The 27774-nt window shown below is 48.0% G+C and overlaps 1 protein-coding gene and 1 pseudogene across 2 annotated transcripts in view; one reads left to right on the top strand and one right to left on the bottom strand.

Annotated features, from left to right (window-relative positions):
• LOC147096341 (E3 ubiquitin-protein ligase TRIM69-like) overlaps positions 1–27774 on the bottom strand; it is a 189828-nt pseudogene that overhangs the window by 3589 nt on the left and 158465 nt on the right. The window contains exons 7-11 of the transcript XR_015074592.1: positions 5368–5408; positions 5178–5277; positions 4854–5085; positions 3708–3730; positions 3493–3608 (exon numbers count right to left, since the gene is read on the bottom strand). The product of XR_015074592.1 is annotated as an E3 ubiquitin-protein ligase TRIM69-like (transcript). The remainder of the gene's footprint in view (positions 1–3492; positions 3609–3707; positions 3731–4853; positions 5086–5177; positions 5278–5367; positions 5409–27774) is intronic.
• Positions 13660–27295, top strand: LOC147096344 (zinc-binding protein A33-like). Its single transcript, XM_085974177.1, has 3 exons — positions 13660–13739; positions 14449–14564; positions 25988–27295. Exons 1-3 carry the CDS (start codon positions 13660–13662, stop codon positions 26536–26538), a joined length of 747 nt encoding a protein of 248 aa, XP_085830303.1. The 3' UTR covers positions 26539–27295.

The raw sequence follows: 27774 nt of genomic DNA, 5'->3' as shown, positions 1-27774 counted from the left end.
ATCAAAGAGCAAGTTATTATCTAAATGGAGAGAAACTGCAAAGTGCTACAGTACAAAGGGAGCTGGGGTCCTGGTGCATGAAACACAAAAAGTTAGTATGCAGGTGCAGCAGGTGATCAGGAAGGCCAATGGAATCTTGGCTTTTATTGCAAGGGGGATGGAGTATAAAAGCAGGGAAGTCTTGCTTCAGTTATACAAGGTATTGGTGAGGCCACACCTGGAATACTGCGTGCAGTTTTAGTTTCCATATTTAAGAAAAGATATACTTGCTCTCGAGGCGGTTCAGAGAAGGTTCACTCGGTTGATTCCAGAGATGAGGGGGTTGGCGTATGAGGAAAGGTTGAGTAGGTTGGGCCTCTACTCATTGGAGTTCAGAAGAATGAGAGGTGATCTTATCAAAACATATAAGATTGTGAGGGGGCTTGATCGGGTGGATGCGGTGTGGATGTTTCCACTGATGGGTGAGACTAGAACTAGGGGGCATAATCTTAGAATAAGGGGCTGCCCTTTCAAAACTGAGATGAGGAGAAACTTCTTCGCTCAGAGGGTAGTAAATCTATGGAATTTGCTACCCCAGAGAGCTGTGGAAGCTGCAACATTAAATAAATTTAAATTGGAGATAGACAGTTTCGTAGCAGATAAGGGAATTAGGGGTTACGGGGAGAGGGCAGGGAAGTGGACGTGAGTCTAGATTCGGATCAGCCATGATCCTATTGAATGACGGAGCAGGCCCGAGGGGCCGTATGGCCTACTCCTGCTCCTACTTCTTATGTTCTTATAATGAGAACAATCCCAGCTTTGCCAGTCTCTCCACATAACTGAAGTCCATCGTCCCTGGTTTTATCCTGTTAAATCTCTTCTTTACCCTTTCCAAGAAAGGTCCAGGAGAATGAGGAGGGGTAATATGCTATACTCGCTGTCATAGAGCAAGACATTTGTGACCTTTATTGGGGCCACTTTGGTGACAGGGATGAAAATCTCGTTAGTGTGGTTCAAACATGCAGTTGTGGGAAAATGGCCAGGGATTTCAGAAGTGATCGTACGGTCAAGGACTTTGTAGAAGAAAGTAAGGTTGGAGATCAAGTGCAAGGACAGAGGGATAGAGGGTGGGTAATTTTGAGGAAGGGTGTGATGACATTGGATTTGAAAAGGAGCTGGATAGGACGTGAGGAGAGGGAACCATTTACAATGTGAGCCAGCATGGAAACCAGGAAGAGAAGTTGGGTGGGCAGCAGTTTAGTGGGAATGGGGTCAATGGAGCAGGAGGTGGGTCCATCAGAGAATACAATCTCAGTAAGACAGGCAGCCTGGCTTCTGATTGGTTACTTGCACCGTGGATATGTAAAATAAAGAGAATAATGCAGCGAGAGAATAAAAATAAAAATACCAAACATTGAACCGAGTGTTGATGTTTTATCCAATAGGAATATTGGTATAAAATATCAGAACATACATTGATGAGAATTTAAGAACTGAAGTAAGAACTGTGAATACCTCGAAGCAGATCAGAGAAAGTGGGTGAGAGTCTAGGTGGAAGTGAGTGATGATGGGATTAGTGTCACTGTGTGAAGCTGCTTTCAAAGGTGATGCGATGACTTTCTAGCGTGGTTCTAAACTCGGGTTTAAGCAGCTGATTTCAAAGGTCACAAAGACAGTACTGTTGTGAGTAAAATATTTTACAGGTAAGACAGCGTCCAGCATAAGGGATGCGTTGGAAATAAATACACTACAGAAAAATCAGGACTGGGAATGATCAGTGCAGGGTATCCCATATTTAGAAACGTTAGGGAGGGAGAAAGGGGAGGTGTGAATAGGGAGAACATAATGGCAGTTGTAAAAAGGGACGTAGATATCAGCAAGACAAAATAAGAATTCAGATGGATAGAGATAAAAGATAATAAAGGATCAATCACACTAATACATCCGAATCAATTACATCTGAAGGAGAAACTGACATTTCTAATGCTCCTGACAAATGTCTCAAAGCACTTCACACAATGTATTACTTTTGAAGTGTATTTTCTGCTGTGATATAGGGCAGGGTGTCCAATAGGGCAGGGGGTCCAAATTAGACCTCCCCTCTCCTCAGCCCTCACAATTCCACTCTCCAAGCCCAGGCAGCTCAGTCCTATTTGGGTTTACAGTTATTGCCAGCTTCTTATCAAACTCTCTCTTGAAGCTGCTGATACCCTCAGACAACTCTGCCTCCCTTACTTTCCATACCCTCCGCATAAAGTAGCTGGGAGTGATTTACGTCTCACTATCGCCCGGATTTACACCATAAACGGAGCAGTAATGAGGCAAAAATCACACCCAGCGCTTCCCACCTGGCTCCCACCAAGGCCGCCGGGCAATGATGCAGCAGCCGCGAAATAGGAATCCAGCGCTCCCGCACTGAACATGGAGGAAGCCTCATTAGTCCATGCAAACCGGATCCCATAATGTACATGGGACCCCAATGCTATCTTGGTCTTCCATTGGATGGTGCGTGAGCTGTGCAAGCCCCGCCCAGTGGAACAGTCTGTAGAATGGCCCAACCTGTGGTCCTTAAAGGGACCGCTGGAAACCCCATAGGGAATGATGCAAGGAATTCGTTCTCTCCGGTGTCCTGGGCAAGATTTATCCCTCAACCAACATCACGAATACAGATGATCTTGTCATTATCAGATTGTTATTTGTGGGAGCTTGCTGTGCGTATATTTGTTGCCGCGTTTCCTACATTACAACAGTGACTACACTTCAAAAGTACTTCATTGGCTGTAAAACGCTTTGGGACTTCCTGAGGTCGTGAAAGGCGCGATATCAAAACACGTTCTTTCTTTTTTCCCCTTTTTTATCAATTGCTCTGTGGCCAGGAGGTGCCTGAATTGTTCTTAATGCTGCTGCCGCTCCTCGGCTTTGTCCCTCCACCTCCCCCAACCCCGCCCCCACCCACTGCATTTTCCTGTCACCCCCACCCCCCCACTTTCTGCTCACTTGCCTCCAGGGAGGATTTGGCGTATTTCCTGTCTCCCACCTCCCTCCTCAAGGATCACCGAGCACCTTCCCACGCTCCAAATCCGTGGGCAACTCGCTAGCAATATTGTCCTGAAGCCCAACCCTGAGAATGGATTGGGCCTCTGACCAATTTCATGGAGCGAGCAGTGGGCTCACTGACTCACTGCCTGCCCGATCAATGGGGTCACTCAAAAACCCAACCTCGCTCAATCCAAACTGCCTTTTCACCCTCCCTGTTCTCAGTTTGAGACTATCGCTACTTTGTTGTAGACTCTGTGACGGTGTTAAACCTGTGGATGTTTATCTTCTCTCTGCGGTTTAGGATCTTGAATTCTTCAATAAGATCACCACAAGCCCTCCCTTATCCAGAGCAAAGACTCCTGACTTCCAGACTAGACACGGACATCAGTGATCATTTATTCTGGGGTCTGGGAGCCCGTTCAGTCTCTTCTCATCTGGATTTATAAATCAGGAAAAGGAATATAAGAGTTTTACCGGGGTTAATGGCGTCTATCATTTCTCTCCACGCTGTGTACTGTAAAGGGCCGTTGAACTTTCCGATAGACAGGGCGCCATCTGGTACTGACAGTACTTGACCGTCATCACTAATCCTGTAAATATTGAACAGTTGATGTTATAAATCGACATTTAACACTTTTCTGAGTTATTTTCACAAACTGTGCAGTGTTTCAGTAAAGAGCATGTCCTACCTCCTCTTCCGACAAGCTTCCTCCTGAAATAAATAAAACACAATCTGAGTTGACGGAGACTGAGCGTCTGTATCCGGACAGCGGAAATTACACCCAGATTGTTACAAGCTGCTGATAATCCGAATTCTCACTGCTGCCCACACACAGATAGAAAAAGGATAGAGCTACTCTTTTTGTTATATATCAATGACTTGGATTTGGGTGAACAAGGCAGAATTTCCAATTTTGCAGCTGACACAAAACTTGGAGATCTGGTAAACAGTGAGGAGGATAATAGCAGGTTTCAGGAGGACACAGACACGCTGGATAGTAAAAGACTTCAGGAAGACACAGACAGGCTGGTGAAATGAGCAGACACAGGGCAGGTAGAATTTAACACAGAGAAGTGTGAAGTGATGCATTTTGGAAGGAAGAATGAGGAGAGGCAAAATAAACTAAATGGTACAATTTTAAATGTGGTGCAGGAACAGAGAGACCTGGGGGATCACATTCAAATATCTTTAAGACAATTGGCAAAATAAGAGTGCGGGGATTTTTTACAATGACGTGTGGTGATCTGGGATGCACTGACTGACAGGGTGGGGGGTGCAAGGAAAACAATGCAGGGCTATGGAGAAAGAGCAGGGGGAGTGTGTCTAATTAGTTGCTCTTTCAAAAAGCCAGCACAGGGGAGATGAGCCGAATTGTCTCCTTCCGTGCTGTCGGGTTCGATCATTCTATGTAGTTTGAAAAGCCTGATTTGTGTGTCAGATACTGGAACTCAACATCAGTGTCACTCACAGACACAGTGACTCTCACACCCACTGCACCAGACACACCCACACACTCACAACATGGAACTGGAACTGGATTGCAATCTGAGTGCCAGGAAAATATTAAACTTGCGCAACACGGAAATAATTACAAACAAAATATCAAGATCATGACAACTCATTCCGGGGAGGTTGCAGGTATTCCCGGGAATTTGCGGACAGTGTGGGAGCCGGTTAGTTCGGTGACAACAACAGAACCGCCCCGGAATAGAGAAAACAATCGGTTTAAATCAGTTTCGAATTATTCAGCAAATGCTGCATTTATTTCAGTTCTCATCGGTTATTTTGTGACTGTGTGAAGTTTCACTGAACTGACCCGCAATATAATCCTCACCTTCAGAAATGTCAGCCCGTCTTTTTGCTCCAACTGTTTCTGCAACTTTGAGAGTTTCTCCTGAATAGAATTTAAATTCTCTTGAATTTCTCGGAGGTTTTTCTCCATTGTTTCTAGAATCTTCCCCTCGTTTCCTGAGATCTCTGATTAAACGCTGCTCTTTCTCACTGAGAATCTGGTGCATTTTAGCGAACTCGGATGTGATGCGGGTCTGCAGACTGCTCGACTGTTCCTACCAAATGAAATGTGAAACATAATTAATGTACCGCGATAAAGGGAACAAAACTAACCGAGATCCCAGAAATCAGCACAGGGGGACCTTACCCTAACTGCGGAAATCTGCTGTTTCTGTTTTAATTCCGTTTCTAGAACCGCCGATTTCTTCTCTGTGAGAGAGTCTGAGGAAGATTTCAGCGGATCCCGGGATTGGGATGAAAGTCACAGAATAAAAGTGTTTGTGAAAACAGGCGAGTGAAAGAGTGGGTCAAGTGAATCTCTTGTTCATTTTACCCTGTAGATCTCAACAGCTTCATTGATGGGCAGGAAGCGGCGCGACTCGTCACTCTGCCCGTCTCTCCCCGCAAGGCCCGTCACACAGATCAGTTTCTGGTCAGTTTCACAAAACAGCTTCAGTTCTTCCTGATGTTCCTCACAGTGAAGTTTACTTTCCTTCTCTTTCCCATTCAGGTTTAATTTTCGCACTTTCTGGGCCAGACTCGCTCAGGCCCGATTGACCCGGAGGTTTCTGTCTGCAAATTCCTCTCTACATTCCGGCCAGGAGTTTGTCGCCTCCTGGTGTTCGCGGGCCGGGTGACACAGGCGCGGCACAAGTTGTGGCCGCACTCCAGTATAACCGGATCGGTGAAGAAATCAAGACAAACGGGACAATTTCAATCCTCAATGAAACTCTCCGCCTGGTGTCTGGAAGCCAGGATGAGTTTCAGCGCTTCCTGATTCAAACTGCTGGGCTGATATTTCTGTGGGTGGATCAGCCCTGGTTCGCCCATCAAATCCTCCTTCAGTTCCCAGCACTGTTACCGTATTTACTCTTACGCTGTTACAACGTTATATATCGCACATTAACATTCATAATCCCTAATAAAAACAGAAAATGCGGGCAACACTCAGCAGATCGGGCAGCATCAGTGGAGGGATAAACAGAACGTCTCAGGTCGGTGACCTTTCGTCAGAACTGGAAAGTGTTGGAGATTTAACAATCTGTCAGCAAGTACAGAGCCAGGGGAAGGGGGGAGGGGTGGGCGTGCTGGGAAATAACAACAGGGAGGGTCTGTGATAGGGTGGGGGGCCGGAGTGAATAAATGTCAAAAGGGATCATGGCGCAAAGCAAAAGAGGGTGGTAATGGGACAAGTAAAGAGACAAAAGGTGGGTCCAGAGGAGGTGTGAATGGTTCCAGCAGAATGGTGACGGTGGTTATGATCTGAAGTTCTTGAACTCAGTGTTGAGGCCGGAAGCTGTAAAGTGCCTAATGGCAAGATTCCTAATCCCTGTCATGATGAACTAACGCTACATTATCAGATGCTGCCTGACCTGCTGAGTGTTTCCAGCATTTTCTGTTGTTATTTCAGATTTCCAGCATCCGCAGTATTTTGCTGTTGTATTAGTGTTTGGTTCACTGCCACTTCTCTCCTCGGAATACCCACCTTGAAGAAGTTCTGCTCTTCTCTCCGACGGGATTCCGTTTGTCTCTTCAATCTTCATTGCTTTCGGTTTCCATTCTCGTGTTTGATCAGGTATCTGCCAAGACTCGTTTTCACAGCCACGTCTCTTTCCTCAGCATCTGTCTCCGGTTCCGACTTATTCCACGTGGATTCCAACTGAAATTCCACCCTTTGTGTTTTGGGTCCCCCCAGGATTACAGATATCTCCGAGATATTCAGCGTTCCTCGAACTACTGCTCTCGCCACATCCTGAGATCCACGCTCAACGCCATGCGTCACCACATCAACACTCTCCCCCTCTCCATTCAGCAGCACTGACGCACTCTATCTCAAAGCTGTCCTGGTCCACAGTTCCAGTTCATCCTTCGCCTGTAGGGTAGGATTGATTGGGGAATGTTACTCAAATGGTTGATGGTGGATAGGCAATGGCAAACATTCAAAGATCGCATGGATGAACTACAGAATTTGTTCATCCCAGTTTGGCATAAAAATAAAACAAAAAAGGTGACTCAACCGTGGCTAACAAGGGAAATTAGGGATAGCATAAGATCCAGGGAAAAGACATATAAATTGGCCAGAAAAAGCAGTATACCTGGGGACTGGGAGCAGTTTAGGATTCAGCAAAGGAGGTCAAAGGGATTAATTAAGGGGGGAAAATAGAGTATGAGAGTAAGCTTGCAGGGAACATAAAAACTGACTGTAAAAGCTTTTATACATATGTGAAGAGAAAAAGATTGGTGAAGTCAAGCGTAGGTCCCTTGCAGTCCGAATCAGGGGAATTTATAATGGGGAACAAAGAAATGGCGACCAATTAAATACATATTTTGGTTCTGTCTTCACAAAGGAGGACACAAATAACCTCCCAGAGATGTCGGGGAATTTGGGTCTGATGAGAGGGAGGAACTGAAAGAAATCAGTATTTGTAGGGAAATGGTGTTGGGGAAATTGATGGGATTGAAGGCCGATAAATCCCCAGGGCCTGATAATCTACATCCTAGGGTACTTAAGGAAGTGGCCCTAGAAATGGTAGATGCATTGCTGGTCATCTTCCAAAATTCGATAGACTATGGAACAGTACCCATGGATTGGAGGGTAGCTAATGTTACCCCACTATTCAAAAAAGGTGGTAGAGAGAAAATGAGGAATTATAGACCAGTAAGCCTGACATCGGTAGTGGGGAAAATGCTAGAGTCCATTATAAAAGATGTAATGCACTTAGAAAACAGTGACAGGATCGGACAAAGTCAACATGGATTGACGAAAGGTAAATTGTGCTTGACTAATCTACTGGAATTTTTTGAGGCTATAACTGGTAGAATAGATAAGGGAGAACCAGTGGATGTGGTGTATTTGGACTTTAAGAAGGCTTTCGATAAGGTCCTGCATAAGAGATTAGCATGTAAAGTTAAAGCACATGGGATTGAGGGCAAGGTACTGACTTGGATAAAGAACTGGTTGGCAGACAGGAAGCAAAGAGTAGGAATAAACAGCTCTTTTTCTGAGTGGCAGGCAGTGACTAGTGGGGTACCGCAGGGATTGGTTCTAGGACCCCAGCTATTCACAATATATATAAACGGTCTAGACGAGGGAACTAGATGTAATATTTCCAAGTTTGCAGATGACACAAAGCTGGGTGGGCGTGTGTGCTGTGAGGAGGATCCTGAGAAACTCCAGTATGATTCGGACAGGATGGGCGATTGGGCAGAAACATGGCAGATGCAGTATAATGTGGGTAAATGCGAGGTTATCCACTTTGGTGGCGAAAACAGGAAGGCAGATTATTATCTGAACGGCAATAGATTGGGAGAAGGGGAAATGCAACGAGACCTGGGTGTCCTTGTGCACCAGTCACTGAAGGTAAGCATGCAGGTGCAGCAGGCGGTTAAGAAGGCAAATGGTATGTTGGCCTTCATAGCGAGAGGGTTCGAGTACAAGAACAAGGATGTCTTGCTGCAGTTGTACAGGGCCTTGGTGAGACCACACTGTGAGTATTGTGTGCAGTTTTGGTCGCCTTATCTGAGGAAGGATGTTCTTGCCATGGAGGGAGTGCAGCGAAGATTCACCAGACTGATACCTGGGATGGCAGGAATGACGTATGAGGAGAAATTGGGTCAATTGGGCTTATACTTGCTGGAGTTTAGAAGAATGAGAGGGGATCTCATTGAAACTTATAAAATTCTAACAGGACTGGCCAGACTGGATGCAGGAAGGATGTTCCCGATGGCCGGGGTGTCCAGAACCAGGGGTCACAGTCAAAGGATAAGGAGTAAGCCATTTACGACAGAGATGAGGAGGAATTTCTTCAGCCAGAGAGTGGTGAACCTGTGGAATTCTCTACCACAGAAGGCAGTGGAGGCCAATTCATTAAATATATTCAAGAAGGAGTTGGATATATTTCTTAAGGCTAAATGGATCAAGGGATATGGGGTGAAGGCAGGGACAGGGTACTGAATTTGGATGATCAGCCATGATCTCATTGAATGGCGGAGCAGGCTCGAGGGGCCGAATGACCTACTCCTGCTCCTATCTTCTATGTTTCTATGTTTCATCCGGCGCTTCAACAAAAAACTTTTTTTCTTCCTTTCAGATGTCAAGGATCACAAGCTTCAACAACTCTTCGACACCAGCGCCCCTCCGGAACCTTGTTCCCCTTCACTTTCCTCTGACCCCATCCCTTCTTCCAATCTCACCCCCTGCTGTGTTTTCACTCTCCCCTCTGACCTTCCCCTCTCTGACCCCGAGCGAGGGAGGCTGCCTGGCCTGCTGAGTGTTTCCAGCATTTCCTGTTGTTACTACATTATCAGAGCTGCTCATAAGCGGCCGTTTGGAAGAGACAGACGAGTAGATGTCATTTTAGAGACAGAGGCGGGAGTTAACAGTGAACTCGGGAAACGGGAGTGAGAAATATATAAGGACACATTTGAGATGGAAAGTCCGGCTCTCACAAGCGATCTTACAGAGCTCCGTGACCCTGTGAGCCTCTGTCCAGTCTAACCAGGTCCGCAGAGAGAGTTGAGCGACACACATTTTGCCCCGCAGAGTGAATGCCATCGCGATATTCGCCAGAAGAACTGACACACCAGGAGTGCAGCAGACTGGAGTTGACTTGCCCAAGACAGAGTCTTGAGACCAAGACTGACAGCGATCCTGTTCAGTTCCCGAGTTCTCCAATCACTTGTTCTCCACCATTACTCGACTGAACTCGCTCTGTGGGCACAATGCCTTGGTGTCAATCATATTGGTTTATGTCGGGCAATTCAAAGCAAGCTAAATACTGCAGCATATCTCAAACCCTACACATTAATGGCGAATCCTAATGTGTGTATATTTCCCACATGATTGTGGATATTAATGTGACATTTTCTAGCTAATCTTTCCCAATGAGGGCCCTGGAACGTGTAATCAAACAATGGGATTGAATGAAATCAATTTTGAGAAGGTGGATTTGATCAGATCCAAGTGTAAGAATACATAAGAATCAGAGGATGATACAGCACAGAAGGAGGCCATTCGGCCCATCGTGCCTGTGAACCTTCAGAGACAGTCACCGCTTCTTGGGCCGTTTTTAATGGGGATTCTTTCCTGCAGCACTGATATGCTGCCAGCAGGTGGCAGTAATGCACTTTGTAACAATGACAGACTTGCGATCAAACAGCGTCTCAGGGACTGGGAGGGCAGCACTGCCTGAGATGTGAATCCACAGACCCAAAATACCCGACACACAGTTTGAGTATCTCGAGAATCTTTTCTATTTCCGAAAACAAACTTCATTTACTCAAACATATACGAAACAGGCTCCAAATACATTCTGTACAGTATAAAGTCATCTTGGATTTCAAGCCTCACTTTCAATGCATCAATGCTCTCAATTTCAACCACCCAATGAGGCAGCGAGTTCCACATTCTCACCAATCTCCATGTAAAGAAATTCCTCCTAATATTGGGGGAAAGCTGTCCCTCCAAGGCCTTCCAACATCAGTTGATGTTTTTTCTGGGCCAGTGTCCCTGGGAAGGATCCATTGAGCACAGAGGCCTGTGTTATGGAGTTTCCTGGGAGGACCCGGCCTCGACAGAATACAACTGTACTTAACATAAGAAAATAAGAAATAGGAGCAGGAGTCGGCCATTTGGCCCTTCGAGCCTGCTCCGCCATTCAATAAGATCATGGCTGATCTTCTATCTCATCTCCACTTTCCTGCACTATCCCCGTATCCCTTGATTCCCTTAATATTCCAAAATCTATCGATCTCTGTCTTGAATATACTCAGCGACTGAGCCTCCACAGCCCTCTGGGGTAGAGAATTCCAAAGATTCACCACCCTCTGAGTGAAGAAATTCCTCCTCATCTCAGTCCTAAATGGCTGACCCCTTATTCTGAGACTGTGACCCCTGGTTCTAGACTCCCCAGCCAGGGGAAACATCCTCCCTGCATCTACCCTGTCAAGTCCTGTAAGAATTTTGTATGTTTCAATGAGATCACCTCTCATTCTTCTAAACTCTAGAGAATATAGGCCCAGTCTATTCAATCTCTCCTCATAGGACAATCCCCACATCCCAGGAACCAGTCTGGTGAACCTTCGTTTATTCCCTCTATGACAAGTATATCCTTCCTTAGTTAAGGCGACCAAAACTGTACACAATACTCCAGGTGTGGTCTCACCAGGGCCCTATATAATTGCAGTGAGACGTCTTTACTCTTATACTCAAATCCTCTTGTAATAAAGGCCAACATACCATTTGCTTTCTTAATTGTTTGCTGTACCTGCATGTTAACTTTCAGTGATTCGTGTACAAGGACACCCAGGTCCCTCTGAACACCAACATTTCCCAATCTCTCACCATTTAAAAAATACTCTGCTTTTCTATTTTTCCTACCAAAGTGGATAACTTCACATTTCTCCATATTATATTCCATTTGCCATGTTTTTTCCCACTCACTTAGACTGTCTATATCCCCTTGAAGCCTCCTTGCATCCTCCTCATAACTTACATTCCCACCCAGCTTTGTATCATCAGCAAACTTGGATATGTTACATTTGGTCCCCTCATCCAAATCATTGATGTAGATTGTGAATAGCTGAGGCCCAAGCACTGATCCTTGCAGTACCCCACTAGTTACAGCCTGCCAACCCAAAAATGAACAGTTTATTCCTACACTCTGCTTTGTGTCCGTTAACCAATCCTCAATCCATGCTAGTATATTATCCCAAATCCCATGTTTAATAACCCCGTGTGTCACCTGACCGAATGCCTTCTGAAAATCCAAATATTCACATCCACTGGTTCCCCCTTTTCTATTCTGCTAGTTACAACCTCAAAAAACTCTAACAGATTTGTTAAACACGATTTCCTTGTCATTAATCTGTATAGACTCTGCCCAATCCTATTGTTATTTTCTAAGTGCCCTGTTACCACATCCTCAATAATAGATTCCAGCATTGTCCCCGCTCCTGATGTCAGGCTAACTGGTCGGTAGTTCCCCGTTTTCTCTCTCCCTCCTTTCCTAAATAGTGGGGTTACATTTGCTTCCTTCCAAGTCGCTATATAAATGCAAGTCTTTCTTCCTAGCAGATAAAATCGATCCTCAATGCTTCAATCCCTCTAAAGATCTTCTCTGTACCTGTCATCTAAAGTCACTCCTTGACATTTGTGGCACTTTGTGTTTTAGGGTGAGCGGCTGCAATCATTAGCACAATTCAGTTTATGAATCTCTATCTCACACCGTGTGTCACCAGAGGGTTTGTAGTCGGCAGTGAGTTCGATCAGGAGCAAAGTGCCCTGGAATCTCGATCCCCGCCCATCTCCGCCTCCTCCCTCCCTCTCTCTCCCTCCCCCCACTGCCAACACTCCAGGAACCTTCACCCTCCCAGCCAGGGTTCAATTATTCCCCTCCGTGCTCTGATAGGCTGAACTCGCCGAACTGAAGGTGTTCGGCAGCAGAAAAACATCGAAACTGAAAGCGGTTTGAATCAGGAAGTGCTGAGGGTGAACATGGTTACCAGACAGCAGGCCGAGATTTTGACCGAGGATTTAAATTGTTCCATTTGTCTGGATTTCTTCACCAACCCGGTAACACTGGACTGTGGGCACAACTTCTGCCGCTCCTGTATCACACAGTGTTGGGAAAAGAAGGAGACAAACTCCTGCCCAGAATGTAGGGAGGAGTTTCCAGAAAGAAACCTCAGGGTAAATCAGGCCTTAGCGAACCTGGCCGAGAAAGCCCGAAAATTAACCCTGAATCCGAAAGAGAAGGAAAGTAAACTTCACTGTGAGGAACATCAGGAAGAACTGAAGCTGTTTTGTGAAACTGACAAGAAATTGATCTGTGTGATTTGTAGAGATGCGCGGGAACACAGAGAGCACCGCTTCAAGCCCATTAAAGAAGCTGTTGTAATCTACAAGGTAAAAGGGAACAGATTTCATCACCTGATTATTTTATTACATTTTCATGGTCTAACACTTTTATTCTGTGATTTTCATCCCAATCCCAGGATCAGCTGAAATCCTCCTTAGATTCTCTCACAGAGAAGAAATCGGCGGTTCTAGAAATGGAATTAAAACAGAAACAGCGGATTTCCGCAGTTAGGGTAAGGTCTCCCTGTGCTGATTTTCTGGGATCTCGGTTAGTTTTGTTCCCTTTATCGCGGTACATTAATTATGTTTCACATTTCATTTGGTAGGAACAGTCGAGCAGTCTGCAGACCCGCATCACATCCGAGTTCGCTAAAATGCACCAGATTCTCAGTGAGAAAGAGCAGCGTTTAATCAGAGATCTCAGGGAACAAGAGGGGAAGATTCTAGAAACAATGGAGAAAAACCTCCGAGAAATTCAAGAGAATTTAAATTCTATTCAGGAGAAACTCTCAAAGTTGGAGAAACAGATGGAGCAAAAAGACGGGCTGACATTTCTGAAGGTGAGGATTATATTGCGGGTCAGTTCAGTGAAACTTCACACAGTCACAAAATAACCGATGATAACTGAAATAAATGCAGCATTTGCTGAATAATTCGGAACTGATTTAAACCGATTGTTTTGTCTATTCCGGGGCGGTTCTGTTGTTTTCACTGAACTAACTGGCTCCCACACTATCCGCAGATTCCCGGGAATACCTGCAACTTTCCGGGCATGAGTTGCCGTGATCTTGATAATTTGCTTGTAATTATTTCCGTGTTGCGCAAGTTTAATATTTTCCTGGCACTCAGATTGTAATCCAGTTACAGTTCCATGTTGTGAGTGTGAGGGTGTGTCTGGTGCGGTGGGTGTGAGAGTCACTGTGTCTGTGAGTGACACTGATGTTGAGTTCCAGTATCTGACACACAAATCAGGCTTTTCAACTACTTACAATCATAGAATCCCACAGCACAAAAGGCCCATTGTGCCTGTGGCGGCTCTTTGAAAGAGCTGTGCAATTAGACCCACTCCCACTGCTCTTTCCCCACAGACTGGCAATGTTTTCCTTTTCAAGTATATATCCAATTCCCTTTTGAAAATCACTATGCAATCAGCTTCCTCTACCCTGTCGGTCAGTGTATCCCAGATCATCACAAGTCATTGTAAAAATAAAATCCCCACTCTCTTATTTTGCCAATTATCTTAAAGATTTATGAATGTGATCCCCCAGGTCTCTCTGTTCCTGCACCACATTTAAAGTTGTACCATTTAGTTTATTTTCCTCTCCTCATTCTCCTTCCAAAATGCATCACATCACACTTCTCTGTGTTACATTTCACCAGCCTGTCTGTCCTCCTGAAGTCTTTTATTATCCTCCTCACTGTTTGTGTTTTATTTATTTCAGGAGGAAGCTTGTCGGAAGAGGAGGTAGGACATGCTCTTTACTGGAACTCTGCACAGTTTGGTAAAATAACTCAGAAAAGTGTTTGTCAATTTATAAAATCAACTGTTCAATATTTACAGGATTACTGACAAGGATCAAGCACTGTCAGTAGCAGATAGCGCCCTGTCTATCGGAAAGTTCAACGGCCCTTTACAGTACACAGCGTGGAGAGAAATGATAGACGCCATTAACCCCGGTAAAACTCTTATATTCCTTTTCCTGATTTATAAATCCAGATGAAAAGAGACTGAACGGGCTCCCGGACCCCAGATTAAATGTTCACTGATGTCCGTGTCTGGTCTGGAAGTCAGGAGTCTTTGCTCTGGATAAGGGAGGGCTTGGGGTGATCTTATTGATTTATTCAAGATCCTAAACCGCAGAGAGAAGATAAACATCCACAGGTTTAACACAGTCACAGAGTCTACAACAAAGTAGGGATAGTCTCAAACTGAGAAAAGGGAGGGTGAAAAGGCAGTTTGGATTGAGCGAGGTTGGGTTTTTGAGTGACCCCATTGTTCGGGCAGGCAGTGAGTCAGTGAGCCCACTGCTCGCTCCATGAAATTGGTCAGAGGCCCAATCCATTCTCAGGGTTGGGCTTCAGGACAATATTGCTGGTGAGTTGTCCACGGATTTGGAGCGTGGGAAGGTGCTCGGTGATCCTTGAGGATAAATGTAGGAAGTCACACAACACCAAGTTATAGTCCAACAGCTTTATTTGAGATCACAAGCTTTCGGAGCGCTGCTCCTTCGTCAGGTGAAGTGGAGAGACACATACAGGCACAGCATATATAGTCAGAGAAAACTGCCAGATGATTATAGGTAATCTTTCTAACTGCCCTTTATCACTTGATAAATGGCAGTTAGAAAGATTACCTGTAATCATCTGGCAGTTTTCTCTGACTACATAATCTGTGCCTGTATGCATCTCTCCACTTCACCTGACGAAGGAGCAGCGCTCCGAAAGCTTGTTATCTCAAATAAAGCTGTTGGACTATAACTTGGTGTTGTGTGACTTCCTACATTTGTCCACCCCAGTCCAACACCGGCATCTCCACATCATCCTTGAGGATGGAGGCGGGAGACAGGAAATCTGCCAAATCCTCCCTGGAGGCAAGTGAGCAGGAGCTGTTTAAAGGTGGGCGGAGTGGCTTGAGGGGGGTTACAGGAAAATACGGTGGGCGGCTGGAAAACCAAGGATCGACCAGCAGCAGGCAGGTTAATTCATGTACCTCCTGACCACAGAAAAACTGTTACGAAGGAGGGAAAGAAAGAAAGAACGTGTTTTGATATCGTGCCTTTCATGACCTCAGGACGTCCCAAAGCACTTTACAGCCAATGAAGAGTTTTTAAAGTGTAGTCACTGTTGTAATGTAGGAAACACCACAACCAATTTCTACACAGCAAGCTCCCACAAACAGCAATGTGATAATGACCAGATGACCAGTTTTGTTGATGTTGGTTGAGGGACAAATATTGGCCAGGACACCGGAGAGAACGAACTCCTTGCGCTGGATTCCTACTTCCAGGCTGAGACACCATCGCCCAAATACTTTATGCAGAGGGTATGGAAAGTAAGGGAGGCAGAGTTGTCTGAGGGTATCAACAGCTTCAAGAGAGAGTTTGATAAGAAGCTGGCAAAAAACTTTAAACCCAAATAGGACTGAGCTGCCTGGGCTTGGAGAGTGGAATTGTGAGGGCTGAGGGGAGGGGAGGTCTAATTTGGACACCCTGCCCTATTGGACACACTGCCCTATATCACAGCAGAACATACACTTCAAAAGTAATACATTGTGTGAAGTGCTTTGAGACATTTGTCAGGAGCATTAGAAATGTCAGTTTCTCCTTCAGATGTAATTGCAGTGTATTTATTTCCAACACATCCCTTATGCTGGACTCTGTCTTACCTGTGAAATATTTTACTCACAACAGTACTTTCCTTGTGGCCTTTGAAAACAGCTGCTTAAACCCGAGTTTAGAACCAGGCTAGAAAGTCATTGCATCACCTTTGAAAGCAGCTTCACACAGTGACACTAATCCCATCATCACTCACTTCCACCTAGACTCTCACCCACTTTCTCTGATCTGCTTTGAGTTATTCACAGTTCTTACTTCAGTTCTTAAATTCTCATCAATATATGTTCTGATATTTTATACCAATATTCCTATTGGATAAAATATCAACATTCGGTTCAATGTTTGGTATTTTTATTTTTATTCTCTCGCTGCATTATTCTCTTTATTTTACTTACCCATGGTGCAAGTAACCAATCAGAAGCCAGGCTGCCTGTCTTACTGGGATTGTATTCTCTGCTGGACCCACCTCCTGCTCCATTGACCCCATTCCCACTAAACTGCTGCCCACCCAACTTCTCTTCCTGGTTTCTTGCTAGCTCACATTGTAAATGGTTCCCTCTCCTCACATCCTATCCAGCTCCTTTTCAAATCCAATGTCATCACACCCTTCCTCAAAATTACCCACCCTCTATCCCTCTGTCCGTGCACTTGATCTCCAACCTTACTTTCTTCTACAAAGTCCTTGAACGTGCGATCACTTCTGAAATCCCTGGCCATTTTCCCGCAATTGCATGTTTGAACCACACTAACCAGATGTTCATCCCTGTCATCATAGCCCCAAAGTGACCCTAATAAAGGTCACAAATGACATGCTCTGTGACAGTGAGTATAGCGCATTGTCCCTCCTCATCCTCCTGGAGCTCTCTGCAAACATTGACCATTCTCCTCCAATGTCTCTCCTCAATTGTCCTACTCAGTGGGACTGCCTTTACTTGGTTCACATTTGCCTATTTGATCGTAGCCAGAGTATCTCCAGCAATGGCTTCTCTTCCCGCCCCCGCACGGCACCCCAGGAGATTCTCCAGTATTTATTCTTGGTCTTCTTCTCTCACTGATCTACATGTTGCCACTTGTCAACCTCATCCACAGAAACAGGCTCAGTTTCCAGATGTACACCGATGGTACCCAGCTCTACCTCTCCACCACCTCTCTTGACCCCTCCACCGCCAGTGTGTTGTCCAACAGATTATCTGGAATCCAGTTATGGAGGACCCAGAATTTTTTCCAGTTAAACATTGTGAAGATTTAAGCCATCAGTTTGGAAATTGTCAACAACTCTGCATCCTGGCCACCAACTCCACCCCCTCCTTGGCCACTGTCTCAGGCTGAACCAGACCCTTGCTGTTCTATTCAATCTGGAATTGCACTGCTGATTGTGATCAATCTAAGAGTGTCTGGGACTTTGTCTCCAGTACATGGTGTATCCTGTCTCTCCCATTTCCTCTGCTGAGCTTTTTAATTTAGTTTCCCTCGGTTGTTTTTGGTTCTCTCTTCCTTTCTGCAGCAGCTCCCTCCTCATTGTTTTCTCTTTACCTTTTTCCTTCTCTTCTCTCTATTCTCCTGCTGTCGGTACTTTCCCCCTCTCCACACATCGACAGCGCTGATTAGTGGTGAGTGGGTCACGCCTCCAGAGAGAGATTGTGGGTAAAATTAGTCTGGGTGGTAACACAGAATGGGCGATAGTAAATCAGTGGCCCATTTTACATTGTGCCCAATATTAATTCCCATTGAAGTTAATGGAAACGAACATTGAGGGAGCGCGATACGAGCTGCTGATTGACTGTCACCTAAAACAGTCCAAGACCAATTTCACCCACTGTGTCTCCAGGACACATTAGAGCTTCTGTCACCGATTCCTTGTTAATTTTCAAAGGCCCTTGATGCACTCTGCAGACACTGAGAATAGTGGGAGACTGGGGCTGCAGAGTTCCTCACAGTGGCTCAAGATCAGAGCAGGATGGCAGAGGCGAAAGAAAGCTCCAAATACCAGCAACTTATTTGCATCCCCCTCCCTCTCCCCTCGCCCTCTTTCCCCCTCCTGCTCTCTCTCCCTCCCCCTCCCTCTCCCCCCTCGCTCTATCTCCCCCTCTCTCCCCCCGCCCCCTCCCACTCTCTCTGTCCCCTCCCCCTCTTTCTCCCCCCTCTCCCTTTCCCTCCCACATTGTCGCCCCTTTCCCTCCCCCTCCCCTCCCCCTTCTCCTCGCGGACTCTCTTGCCTCCGCCTCCACCTCCACCTCTCCCCCCCACTCTCTCGCACCTTTCCCTCCCCCTCGCTCTCCCCCCACCCACTCCCCATCTGTCTCCCTATCCCCTCCCCCTCCCACTCTCTTTCGCCTCCCGTCCCCTCTCTCTCCCATTGCGCGCTCTCTCCCCTCCCCCTCGCTCTCTCCCATTGCGCGCTCTCTCCCCTCCCCCTCGCTCTCTCCCATTGCGCGCTCTCACCCCTCCCCCTCGCTCTCCCCCCACCCACTCCCCATCTGTCTCCCTATCCCCTCCCCCTCCCCCTCCCACTCTCTTTCGCCTCCCGTCCCCTCTCTCTCCCATTGCGCGCTCTCTCCCCTCCCCCTCGCTCTCTCCCATTGCGCGCTCTCTCCCCTCCCCCTCGCTCTCTCCCATTGCGCACTCTCACCCCTCCCCCTCGCTCTCCCCCCACCCACTCCCCATCTGTCTCCCTATCCCCTCCCACTCTCTTTCGCCTCCCGTCCCCTCTCCCATTGCGCGCTCTCTCCCCTCCCCCTCGCTCTCTCCCATTGCGCGCTCTCTCCCCTCCCCCTCGCTCTCTCCCATTGCGCGCTCTCACCCCTCCCCCTCGCTCTCTCCCCACCCTCTCCCTCCCCCTCGCTCTCTCCCCACCCTCACCCTCGCTCTCTCCCCACCCTCCCCCTCCCCCTCGCTCTCTCCCCACCCTCCCCCTCCCCCTCGCTCTCTCCCCACCCTCCCCCTCGCCCTCGCTCCACCCTCCCCCTCGCTCTCTCCCCACCCTCCCCCTCGCTCTCTCCTCCCCCTCGCTCTCCTCTCCCCACCCTCGCTCTCTCCCCACCCTCCTCCTCCTCCCTCTCTCCCCACCCTCCCCCTCCCTCTCTCCCCCTCGCTCTCTCCCCCTCCCTCTCTCCCCCTCGCTCTCTCCCCACCCTCCCCCTCGCTCTCTCCCCACCCTCCCCCTCCCTCTCTCCCCACCCTCCCCTTCCCTCTCTCCCTGTAGTGTCCGTGTGTAGATAAAGACACTGAAGACAGGAGTTGGTTCATAGGTATTTACTAAGCAAGTCTGGGGGGTGGTTCTAAAGGATATACACAATACACAGGCTTATATAGCCCAAGTGGCAATTACTGGCATTACGCACACCTGGGGCTCTTAAAGGCACATACACCACAATTGCTCTTAAAGGCACATACACCACAATTCCTCCCCTTCTAGCTAACTAGTACATCATATTTTAAGTAATTATTAATTACATGTTATATGCAAAATAATATACATTGCTGTATTAATTAATTATAAGTTAGTCTCTCAGGAGGCTTCCTGACTCGGTCCGGATAACGCCTCGGGGGTGTAGTAGTTTCTGGTGGTGTAGTAGGTTCTTCTGGCAAGGCTGATTCGGCTTGAAGGCCAGTGTCGGGTTCATCGGGTTCCAGTATCACCGGATCGGATGTAGATATGGGTATCTCTACTTCATCGTTAGATGTATAGCGTGGTGGTGTAGGTTGTCCCTTTTCGGATGACTTGATGATTTGGTCAGCATGGCGCCTTATTATGCTTTCTCCGATGTCCACGGTATACATCAGTGGTCCTAGTCGTGTGCAGATAGTTCCAGGCTGCCATTTCTCGGTACGGTAGTCCCGGGCCAAAACCGGTTGGCCTATCTGGAAGGCCCTAGTTGGCCTTTCATTCATGCCCTGAAACTGCCGGTTCTCCACGTCCCTTCGGATGTTGGGCTTGACCAAATCCAGCCGGCATCTTAGGTTTCTATTGTAGAACATCATGGCGGGAGTTTGGTTTGTAACCATATGTGTTGCATTCCTATATGCAAATAAGAAGTTATCCACCTTGTGCTGAAGTTTTATGTCTTCATTACCCATGGCCTTTATGGCCTTCTTAAAGGTCTGGACAAACCTTTCAGCCAATCCATTGGTGGCGGGATGGTATGGGGCGGACGTGTAGTGCTTTACCCCATTATTCTTTAAGAACTTTCTGAATTCTTCGGACACAAATTGCGGTCCATTATCAGAACATATCTGTTCTGGCAGCCCATTCCTGGCAAATATGGTCCTTAATACTGTGATGGTTTTTTCCGTGGTGGTGGAGGACATCTTTATTACCTCCGGCCACTTGGAGTGTGCATCAACTGCGATTAAGAACATTGAGTCCATAAATGGACCAGCAAAGTCGATGTGCACCCTTTGCCAGGGAGATGAGGGCCACTCCCATGGATGTAGAGGGGCCTGTGGTGGAGCATTTTGGACCTTCTGGCATCCTAGGCAGCTCTTGGTCATGTCTTCGATGTCTCCATCGATACCTGGCCACCATACAAACGCCCTAGCTAGGTTCTTCATTTTCACTCCACCCAGATGCCCCTCGTGAAGCTCCTTTAGCACTTTATCCTGGAGTTTGGGTGGAATCACCACTCTGGATCCACACATCAAGGTTCCTCGGCACACTGACAGCTGTTCTCTTCTTTGCGAGAATGCTGGCAACAGTGGTTCGCCATGTGCTGGCCATCCCTTCATTGTTAAATCGTAGACCCGTGAGAGAGTAGGGTCATTTCTGGTCTCCCTTTCAATGGCAGAATTTGTCACCAGTAGACATTCCACTATGGTAGAGTGGAATATCTCTACTGGGTCTACTGTAGGTGCCTCTTCTATTGTTGGCAACGGCAGGCGCGATAAACCGTCAGCATTCCCATGCTGTTTTGACCCTTTGTATTCAATGTTGTATTGGTGTGCCCCTAGAAAAAGGGACCACCTCTGTAGTCTTTGTGCCGTCATAATGGGGACACCTTTCTTAGGGTTGAATATGGAGATGAGGGGTTGATGGTCAGTCAGCAAGGTAAATTTTTGTCCATGTAGGTAATGGTTGAATTTCTTCACTCCCCATACCAGGCTGAGTGCTTCCCTGTCTATCTGGGAATAGTTACGCTCAGCTGAGTTCAATGAGCGTGACGCAAAAGCTATCGGCCGTTCCGAGCCATCGGGGAATCTATGGGACAATACCGCTCCTATGCCGTAAGGGGATGCATCGCACGCCAGTCTGATTGGTAGTGATGGGTTGTAATGAGCCAAAACTTTCTCGGATGTGATTAAGTCTTTACATTTATGGAAGGCACGTTTACAGTCTTCGTTCCATTTCCAAATCACTCCTGTGTGTAGAAGATCATTAAGAGGGTGTAGAATAGTTGATAAGTTCGGTAAAAATTTATGGTAGTAATTTATTAATCCCAGGAATGACCTCAATTGTGAAACATTTTCAGGTGCTGGGGCTTTTATAACTGCTTCAATTTTCTCAGGTGACTTATGCAACCCTTCCTTATTAATTATGTGGCCACAGTATGATATCTGATTTTGGAAAAATTTGCACTTGGGGCGATTTGCTCGTAGGCCCCGTTCTTTCAGCCTAGTGAGCACCTGCTCCAAATTGGCAAGGTGCTCGTTGTCGTTTTCTCCTGTTATAAGGATGTCGTCTAGGTAACACTGAGTCCCCGGAATCCCTTGCAGGACTTGCTCCATAGCTCTTTGCCAGATAGCTGGAGCTGATGCTACTCCAAAAACCAGTCGATTGTACTGGTACAGGCCTTTGTGTGTGTTTATTGTGAGATACTTTTTAGAGGTCTCCTCAACCTCCATCTGTAGATATGCCTGTGCCAAGTCAATTTTTGTGAAACGTTTTCCTCTGGATAGTGAGGCGAAAATATCTTCTATCCTCGGAAGAGGATACTGTGCCGTGTGAAGGACCGGCTTTACAGTCACCTTAAAGTCCCCACAGATGCGAATTTTTCTCTGTTCCTCAGAGTTATTTTTCAATGCTTTTTTCATGACTGGAACGATGGGTGTTGCCCATTCGCTCCAATCTATTTTGGATAATACGCCTGCCTTTTCCAAATTCTCCAGCTCTGCCTCGACTGCCGGACGTATTGCGTATGGCACCGGTCTTGCCTTAAAAATTTTTGGAATTGCTGCATCTTCCACTTTTATTGAGGCAGTGATGCCTTTCAAGGTTCCTAGTTTCTCTTGAAACACTTCTTTGGCGTTGGCCAAGATGCCTTTTAATCGTTCAGGTATGATGTCATCCTTGTTTTTTTCCTTACTGGTCACCGTCAGTGCCTGAATGGAGTGCCAGTCTAAACGTATCTTCCTTATCCATTCACGTCCCAACAACGGTGGACCACCATCTTGTAGAATGTATAAATACAACTTTTGTATTTCTTTGCCGTTGTATACCACAGGCACCTTTATTTTTCCTTTGGGGTATACTTTCTGCCCCGTATATGTTTTTAAGATAATGGATGTGTCTTTTAGAGGTATATGCGAAAATAGCCTCTCGTAATCTCGTCGATTTATTACGGTTAGAGCTGATCCTGTATCTAGCTCCATTTTAACTGGGGACCCTGCTATTATGAGGGTAACCCAAATGGTCTGGTAGTCTTCATTGGCAATTACATTATGTAATTTGAGAGAGCTTAGTCTCTTGTTCCCGGAGTCGCTATCGCTCTTCTGGTCTTTGGAGCTACTGTCCGTCATCATTTGTACCTTTCTGTGCTTTTCCTTATTGATTCTTTTCCCGTTAGTGGATTTTTTATTTTCAGATTGGCATACACGTGGAATGTGTCCCATCTTTCCGCATCGCCTGCATGCTTTTTCTTTGAACCAGCAATCCCTCTGGTCATGGTTGGATCTGCCGCAGCGATAACATCTCTCGAAACCCCGTGTCATTTCATGGGTGCCGAAGTCCTGTGGCCTTTGCTGTATCTTTGCCGCTCCTATTGCACTGAAAGCCTTGTCCAGTGTTAAATCTTTTCCAGAAGATACCTTTTTTTGTGTTTCTACACTTAGGGGATCGCAGATGAATTTGTCTTGCAGAGAATCTGCCAGTCCTGCCTCGAATTGGCAGTGTAGGGTATCAACAATCTCCTCAAAATTCTTGTCCATCGGTTCGGCTGGAGTGATTAACTTGCGTAACAGCTTGTATGTTTCTGCGCCCATTAGATCCAGAAGCACTGAAGCTTTTTTTTCATCTTCTATTCCATTTGCGGTGCAAAACACCTCCACTCTTTCTACATATGTGGTCCAATTCTCTATCTTGTTATCAAAAACATCAATATTGCCAGACTTAGGCATTTGAAAAAAAAAAATATGGCGCTTCCCGCGCTTTTTTTTTTCTCTCTGTAGCAACGATATGGCGCTTCCTGCGCTTTCCCGCCGGTGCTACCGATAACAACGCTGTTTTACTGTGGTTTCCGTTTATTCACTGTTGGAGACTCGTTCCCGACGGAGGTCTAAACGCTGACCTGCTTGCCGCGCCGGCCGTCTCCCGAGTGCACCCTCCCAGTCTGTTATTGCTTGCCTCCGATTTCGCTGCCTGTCTCAGCTGTAGAGCCCGACACTGGAGCCCCAGCCTGACGCCCAGGAAGGATTAGCGCAGTACCTGCCACCAGCTTGGTCAGCTGGTGAAACCACAGTTTCTATTACTTCCTTGAGTCTTCTGGACGCTGGAGGAATCGATGTCCTTGAGGTGCTGCCGAATTGCAGGTAAGTCCGTTTCCACTTCGTCGCCACTGTAGTGTCCGTGTGTAGATAAAGACACTGAAGACAGGAGTTGGTTCATAGGTATTTACTAAGCAAGTCTGGGGGGGGGGTTCTAAAGGATATACACAATACACAGGCTTATATAGCCCAAGTGGCAATTACCGGCATTACGCACACCTGGGGCTCTTAAAGGCACATACACCACAATTGCTCTTAAAGGCACATACACCACACTCCCCACCCTCCCCCTCCCTCTCTCCCCACCCTCCCCCTCCCTCTCTCCCCACCCTCCCCCTCCCTCTCTCCCCACCCTCCCCCTCCCTCTCTCCCCACCCTCCCCCTCCCTCTCTCCCCACCCTCCCCCTCGCTCTCTCCCCACCCTCCCCCTCGCTCTCTCCCCACCCTCCCCCTCGCTCTCTCCCCACCCTCCCCCTCGCTCTCTCCCCACCCTCCCCCTCCCCCTCGCTCTCTCCCCACCCTCCCCCTCCCCCTCGCTCTCTCCCCACCCTCCCCCTCCCCCTCGCTCTCTCCCCACCCTCCCCCTCGCTCTCTCCCCACCCTCCCCCTCCCCCTCCCCCTCGCTCTCTCCCCACCCTCTCCCTCCCCCTCGCTCTCTCCCCACCCTCTCCCTCCCCCTCGCTCTCTCCCCACCCTCTCCCTCCCCCTCGCTCTCTCCCCACCCTCTCCCTCCCCCTCGCTCTCTCCCCACCCTCTCCCTCCCCCTCGCTCTCTCTCCCCCTCTCTCCCCCCTCCCCCACCCGCTATCTCTCCCCTCCCCCTTTCTCCACTCCCCCTCCCACCCTCTCTCCACTCCCGTCCGCAATCGCTCCCCCGTCTCCCCCTCCCCTCTCTCTGTCCCTGCCCCTCTCTCCTCCCCTCCTCTTCTCCCTCCCCTCTCACTCTCTCTCCCCACCCCCTCCCACTCTCCCTCCCCTTATCCTCTCTCTCCGCTCCCCCTCTCCCCCTTACTGCCTCTCCCCTCCCCTCTCCTCTCCCCCTCCCACCCCCTCACGGGCTCTCTCCCCCCCCCGCTCTCTCTCCCCTCCCCCCTCCTGGGCTCTCTCTCCACCCCCTCCCCCTCTCCCACTCTCTCTCCCCTCCCCCACCCGCTCTCTCCTTCCCCACCCACGCTCTCTCCCCGCCACTTCCCCCTCTCTCCACCCCTTCTCTCTCTCCCTCCTCCGCTCCCCCTCTCTCTCCCCTCACCCCCTCTACCCTCCCCTCCCGCTCTCTCTCCCTTTAGCCCTCCCCCTCATCTCCCCTCCCCCACTTACTCCCCTCACTCTCCCCCCACCCCTTTCACCCATCCATATCTCCACTCCCCCTGCACCTCTCTCTCCTCTTCCCCTCCCCCTCTCTCATGCCCCCTCCCCCACCCGCTCTCTCTCCTTTTCCCCACCCCCTCTTTCTCCCCTCCCGCGCTCTCTCCTCTCCCCCTCTCTCTCCCCTCCCCCACCCTCTCTTTCCCTCACTCTCCTCCCCTCCCCTCTTTCACCCATCCCCCTCTCCCTCTTTCTCCCCTCCCCCTCTCTCTACTCCGTCTGCCCCTCTCTCTACCCTCCCCCTGCCACTCTCTATCCCCTCCCCCTCTATCCACTCCTCCTGCTCTATCTCTCCCCTCCCCTGCCCCTCTCTCTCACCTCCACCTCTGTCGCCCATCCCCCTCCTCCTCTCTCGCCACTCCCTTCCCCTTCTGTCTCCCCTCCACCTGTCTCCCCACCCCTTCCCTTCTCACCCCACATCCCCCCGCTCTCTCACCCTTCCCCCGCTCTATCTCCCGCATTCCCCCACTCTCTCTCTCCCCTCTCCTCCGCCTGTCTCTCCCTCCCCTCTCCTCTCGCCCCTCCCGTCTTTCCCCTCCCGCTCTCTCTCCCCTCCCCCTCCCGCTCTCTCCCCTCCCCTCCCCTCTCTTTCCCTTCCCATCCCTCGCTCCCCTCCCTCTCTCTCTGGGCACTTTAAAAAGGAAAGTTTGAATAAATCACAGGAAGAAACTAAATCACTGACTGTGTTATTTTAACTTTCCCCCAGCTCCAGCCTCTCTGACTCTGGATCAGAACACAGCGAATCCCCAGCTCATCCTGTCTGAGGACCGGACCAGTGTGAGACTCGGAGACAAACAACAGCGGCTCCCCAACACCCCGGAGAGGTTTGATCCCTGGCCCTTTGTCTTGGGATCGGAGGGATTCACATCAGGGAGACACTACTGGGAGGTGGAGGTGGGGAACAAGATGTGGTGGCGTTTGGGAGTGACCCAAGAGTCTGCTAAGAGAAAAGGGGGAATCATCTTGCGACCCGAGACCGGATACTGGATTGTGAGGCTGGAAACCGGAAGTGACTATGTTGCCCTCACCTCCCCCTCACGGACCCCCCTCACCCCGAGTGTGAATCCCCGGAAGATCGGGGTGTACCTGGACTATGAGGGCGGACAGGTGTCATTTTACAATGCGGACAACATGTCCCATCTCCACACTTTCACCCACACTTTCACTGAGAGAATCTTTCCCATCTTCTATCCAGGACTGAATGACAGCAGGAAAAACTCCGCCCCGCTGACAATCTGCGGGGTTAAAGGTCACTAACAGGTCCATCCCATAATTTCACCCTGCCTCCTGCCAGCTGCAAACTGATGGGCGTCGGTCTCAGTCAGGGGGGAAAGCCCTCTCATTATCGACCCTGTTGCCACTGGGAACAGTTTCTCTTTATTTACTCTACCTAAACCCTTCATGATGTTAAACACCTCTATCAAATCTCCTCTTAAGCCTTCTCTGCTCTAACGAGAACAACCCCAGCTTCCCCAGTTGATCCACCTCACTGCAATCCCGCATCACTGGAACCATTCTAGTAAATCTCTTCTGTACCCTCCCCAAAGCCTTCACGTCCTTCCTAAAGTGTGGTGCCCAGAATTGGACACAATAGGCCAGCTGGGGCTGAACTAGTGTTTTATATCGGTTTTATATTTATCCCTCAACCAGCATTAGTAAAAACAATATCAGATTGCTGTTTGTTGGAGCTTGCTGTGTAATATTTGGCTGTCGCGTATCCGGCATTACAACAGTGACTACACTGCAAAAGTATTTCAATTGACCATAAAGTGCTTTGGGCGGCCTGACGTTGTGAAAGGCGCTATATAAATGCAAGGCTGTCTGTCTTTCTTTCATATCCAGGTCAACCTCATATTTTAAAGTTGCATCTGTGTTTCAGAGTTTGATGAGCTGGCTTTAAATGTTGTATCCTAGAGAGTTTAATAGGAAGTATATCATTGTAACCAAGTATTGAAAGTGTTTGATAAATTGTAAAGTGCTGTCTCCTTGTACCCTGCACACAGAAATAAAAGTATCTGCTTCATCTGTCTGCAGGGCCTGTGTCTAAATCAGAAGGTGGTGTCAGAATTACCGAGCGCTGCTTGGTGTGTTTACTGAGACACACAGACCAGGGAGGGTCCAGGCTGGATTGCTGGTGAGACACACTATCTGAAGCAGAGAGACAGTGGAGGTACAGAGATGGGCCTCAGCATCCCAGGGTTCAGGGTTCAGGGTGGTAATAAACGTGTTGTTTGTTTTATTTGCACCTTGCTCCAGATTCTGGATCCTTACTTTACCCATCCCTGGAATTTAGAAGGTCAAGGGCTGATTTGAACAAAGTTTTCAATATATTAAGGGGAACTGATAGGGTAGACAGAGAGAAACTATTTCCACTGCTTGGGGAGTCTAGGACTTAAGGAGCATAATTTTAAAATTGCCAGGCCTTTCTGGAGTGAAATTATGCAACACTTCTACACACAAAGGGTGGTAGAAGTTTGGAACTCTCTTCCACAA

This window comes from Somniosus microcephalus, unplaced genomic scaffold, assembly GCF_052327205.1.
Source record: "Somniosus microcephalus isolate GS21.2 unplaced genomic scaffold, FLI_Smic_1.0 unresolved_chr1, whole genome shotgun sequence".
In the NCBI taxonomy this organism is placed as follows: Eukaryota; Metazoa; Chordata; class Chondrichthyes; order Squaliformes; family Somniosidae; genus Somniosus; species Somniosus microcephalus.
This window is presented reverse-complemented; position numbering and strand designations above follow the sequence as displayed.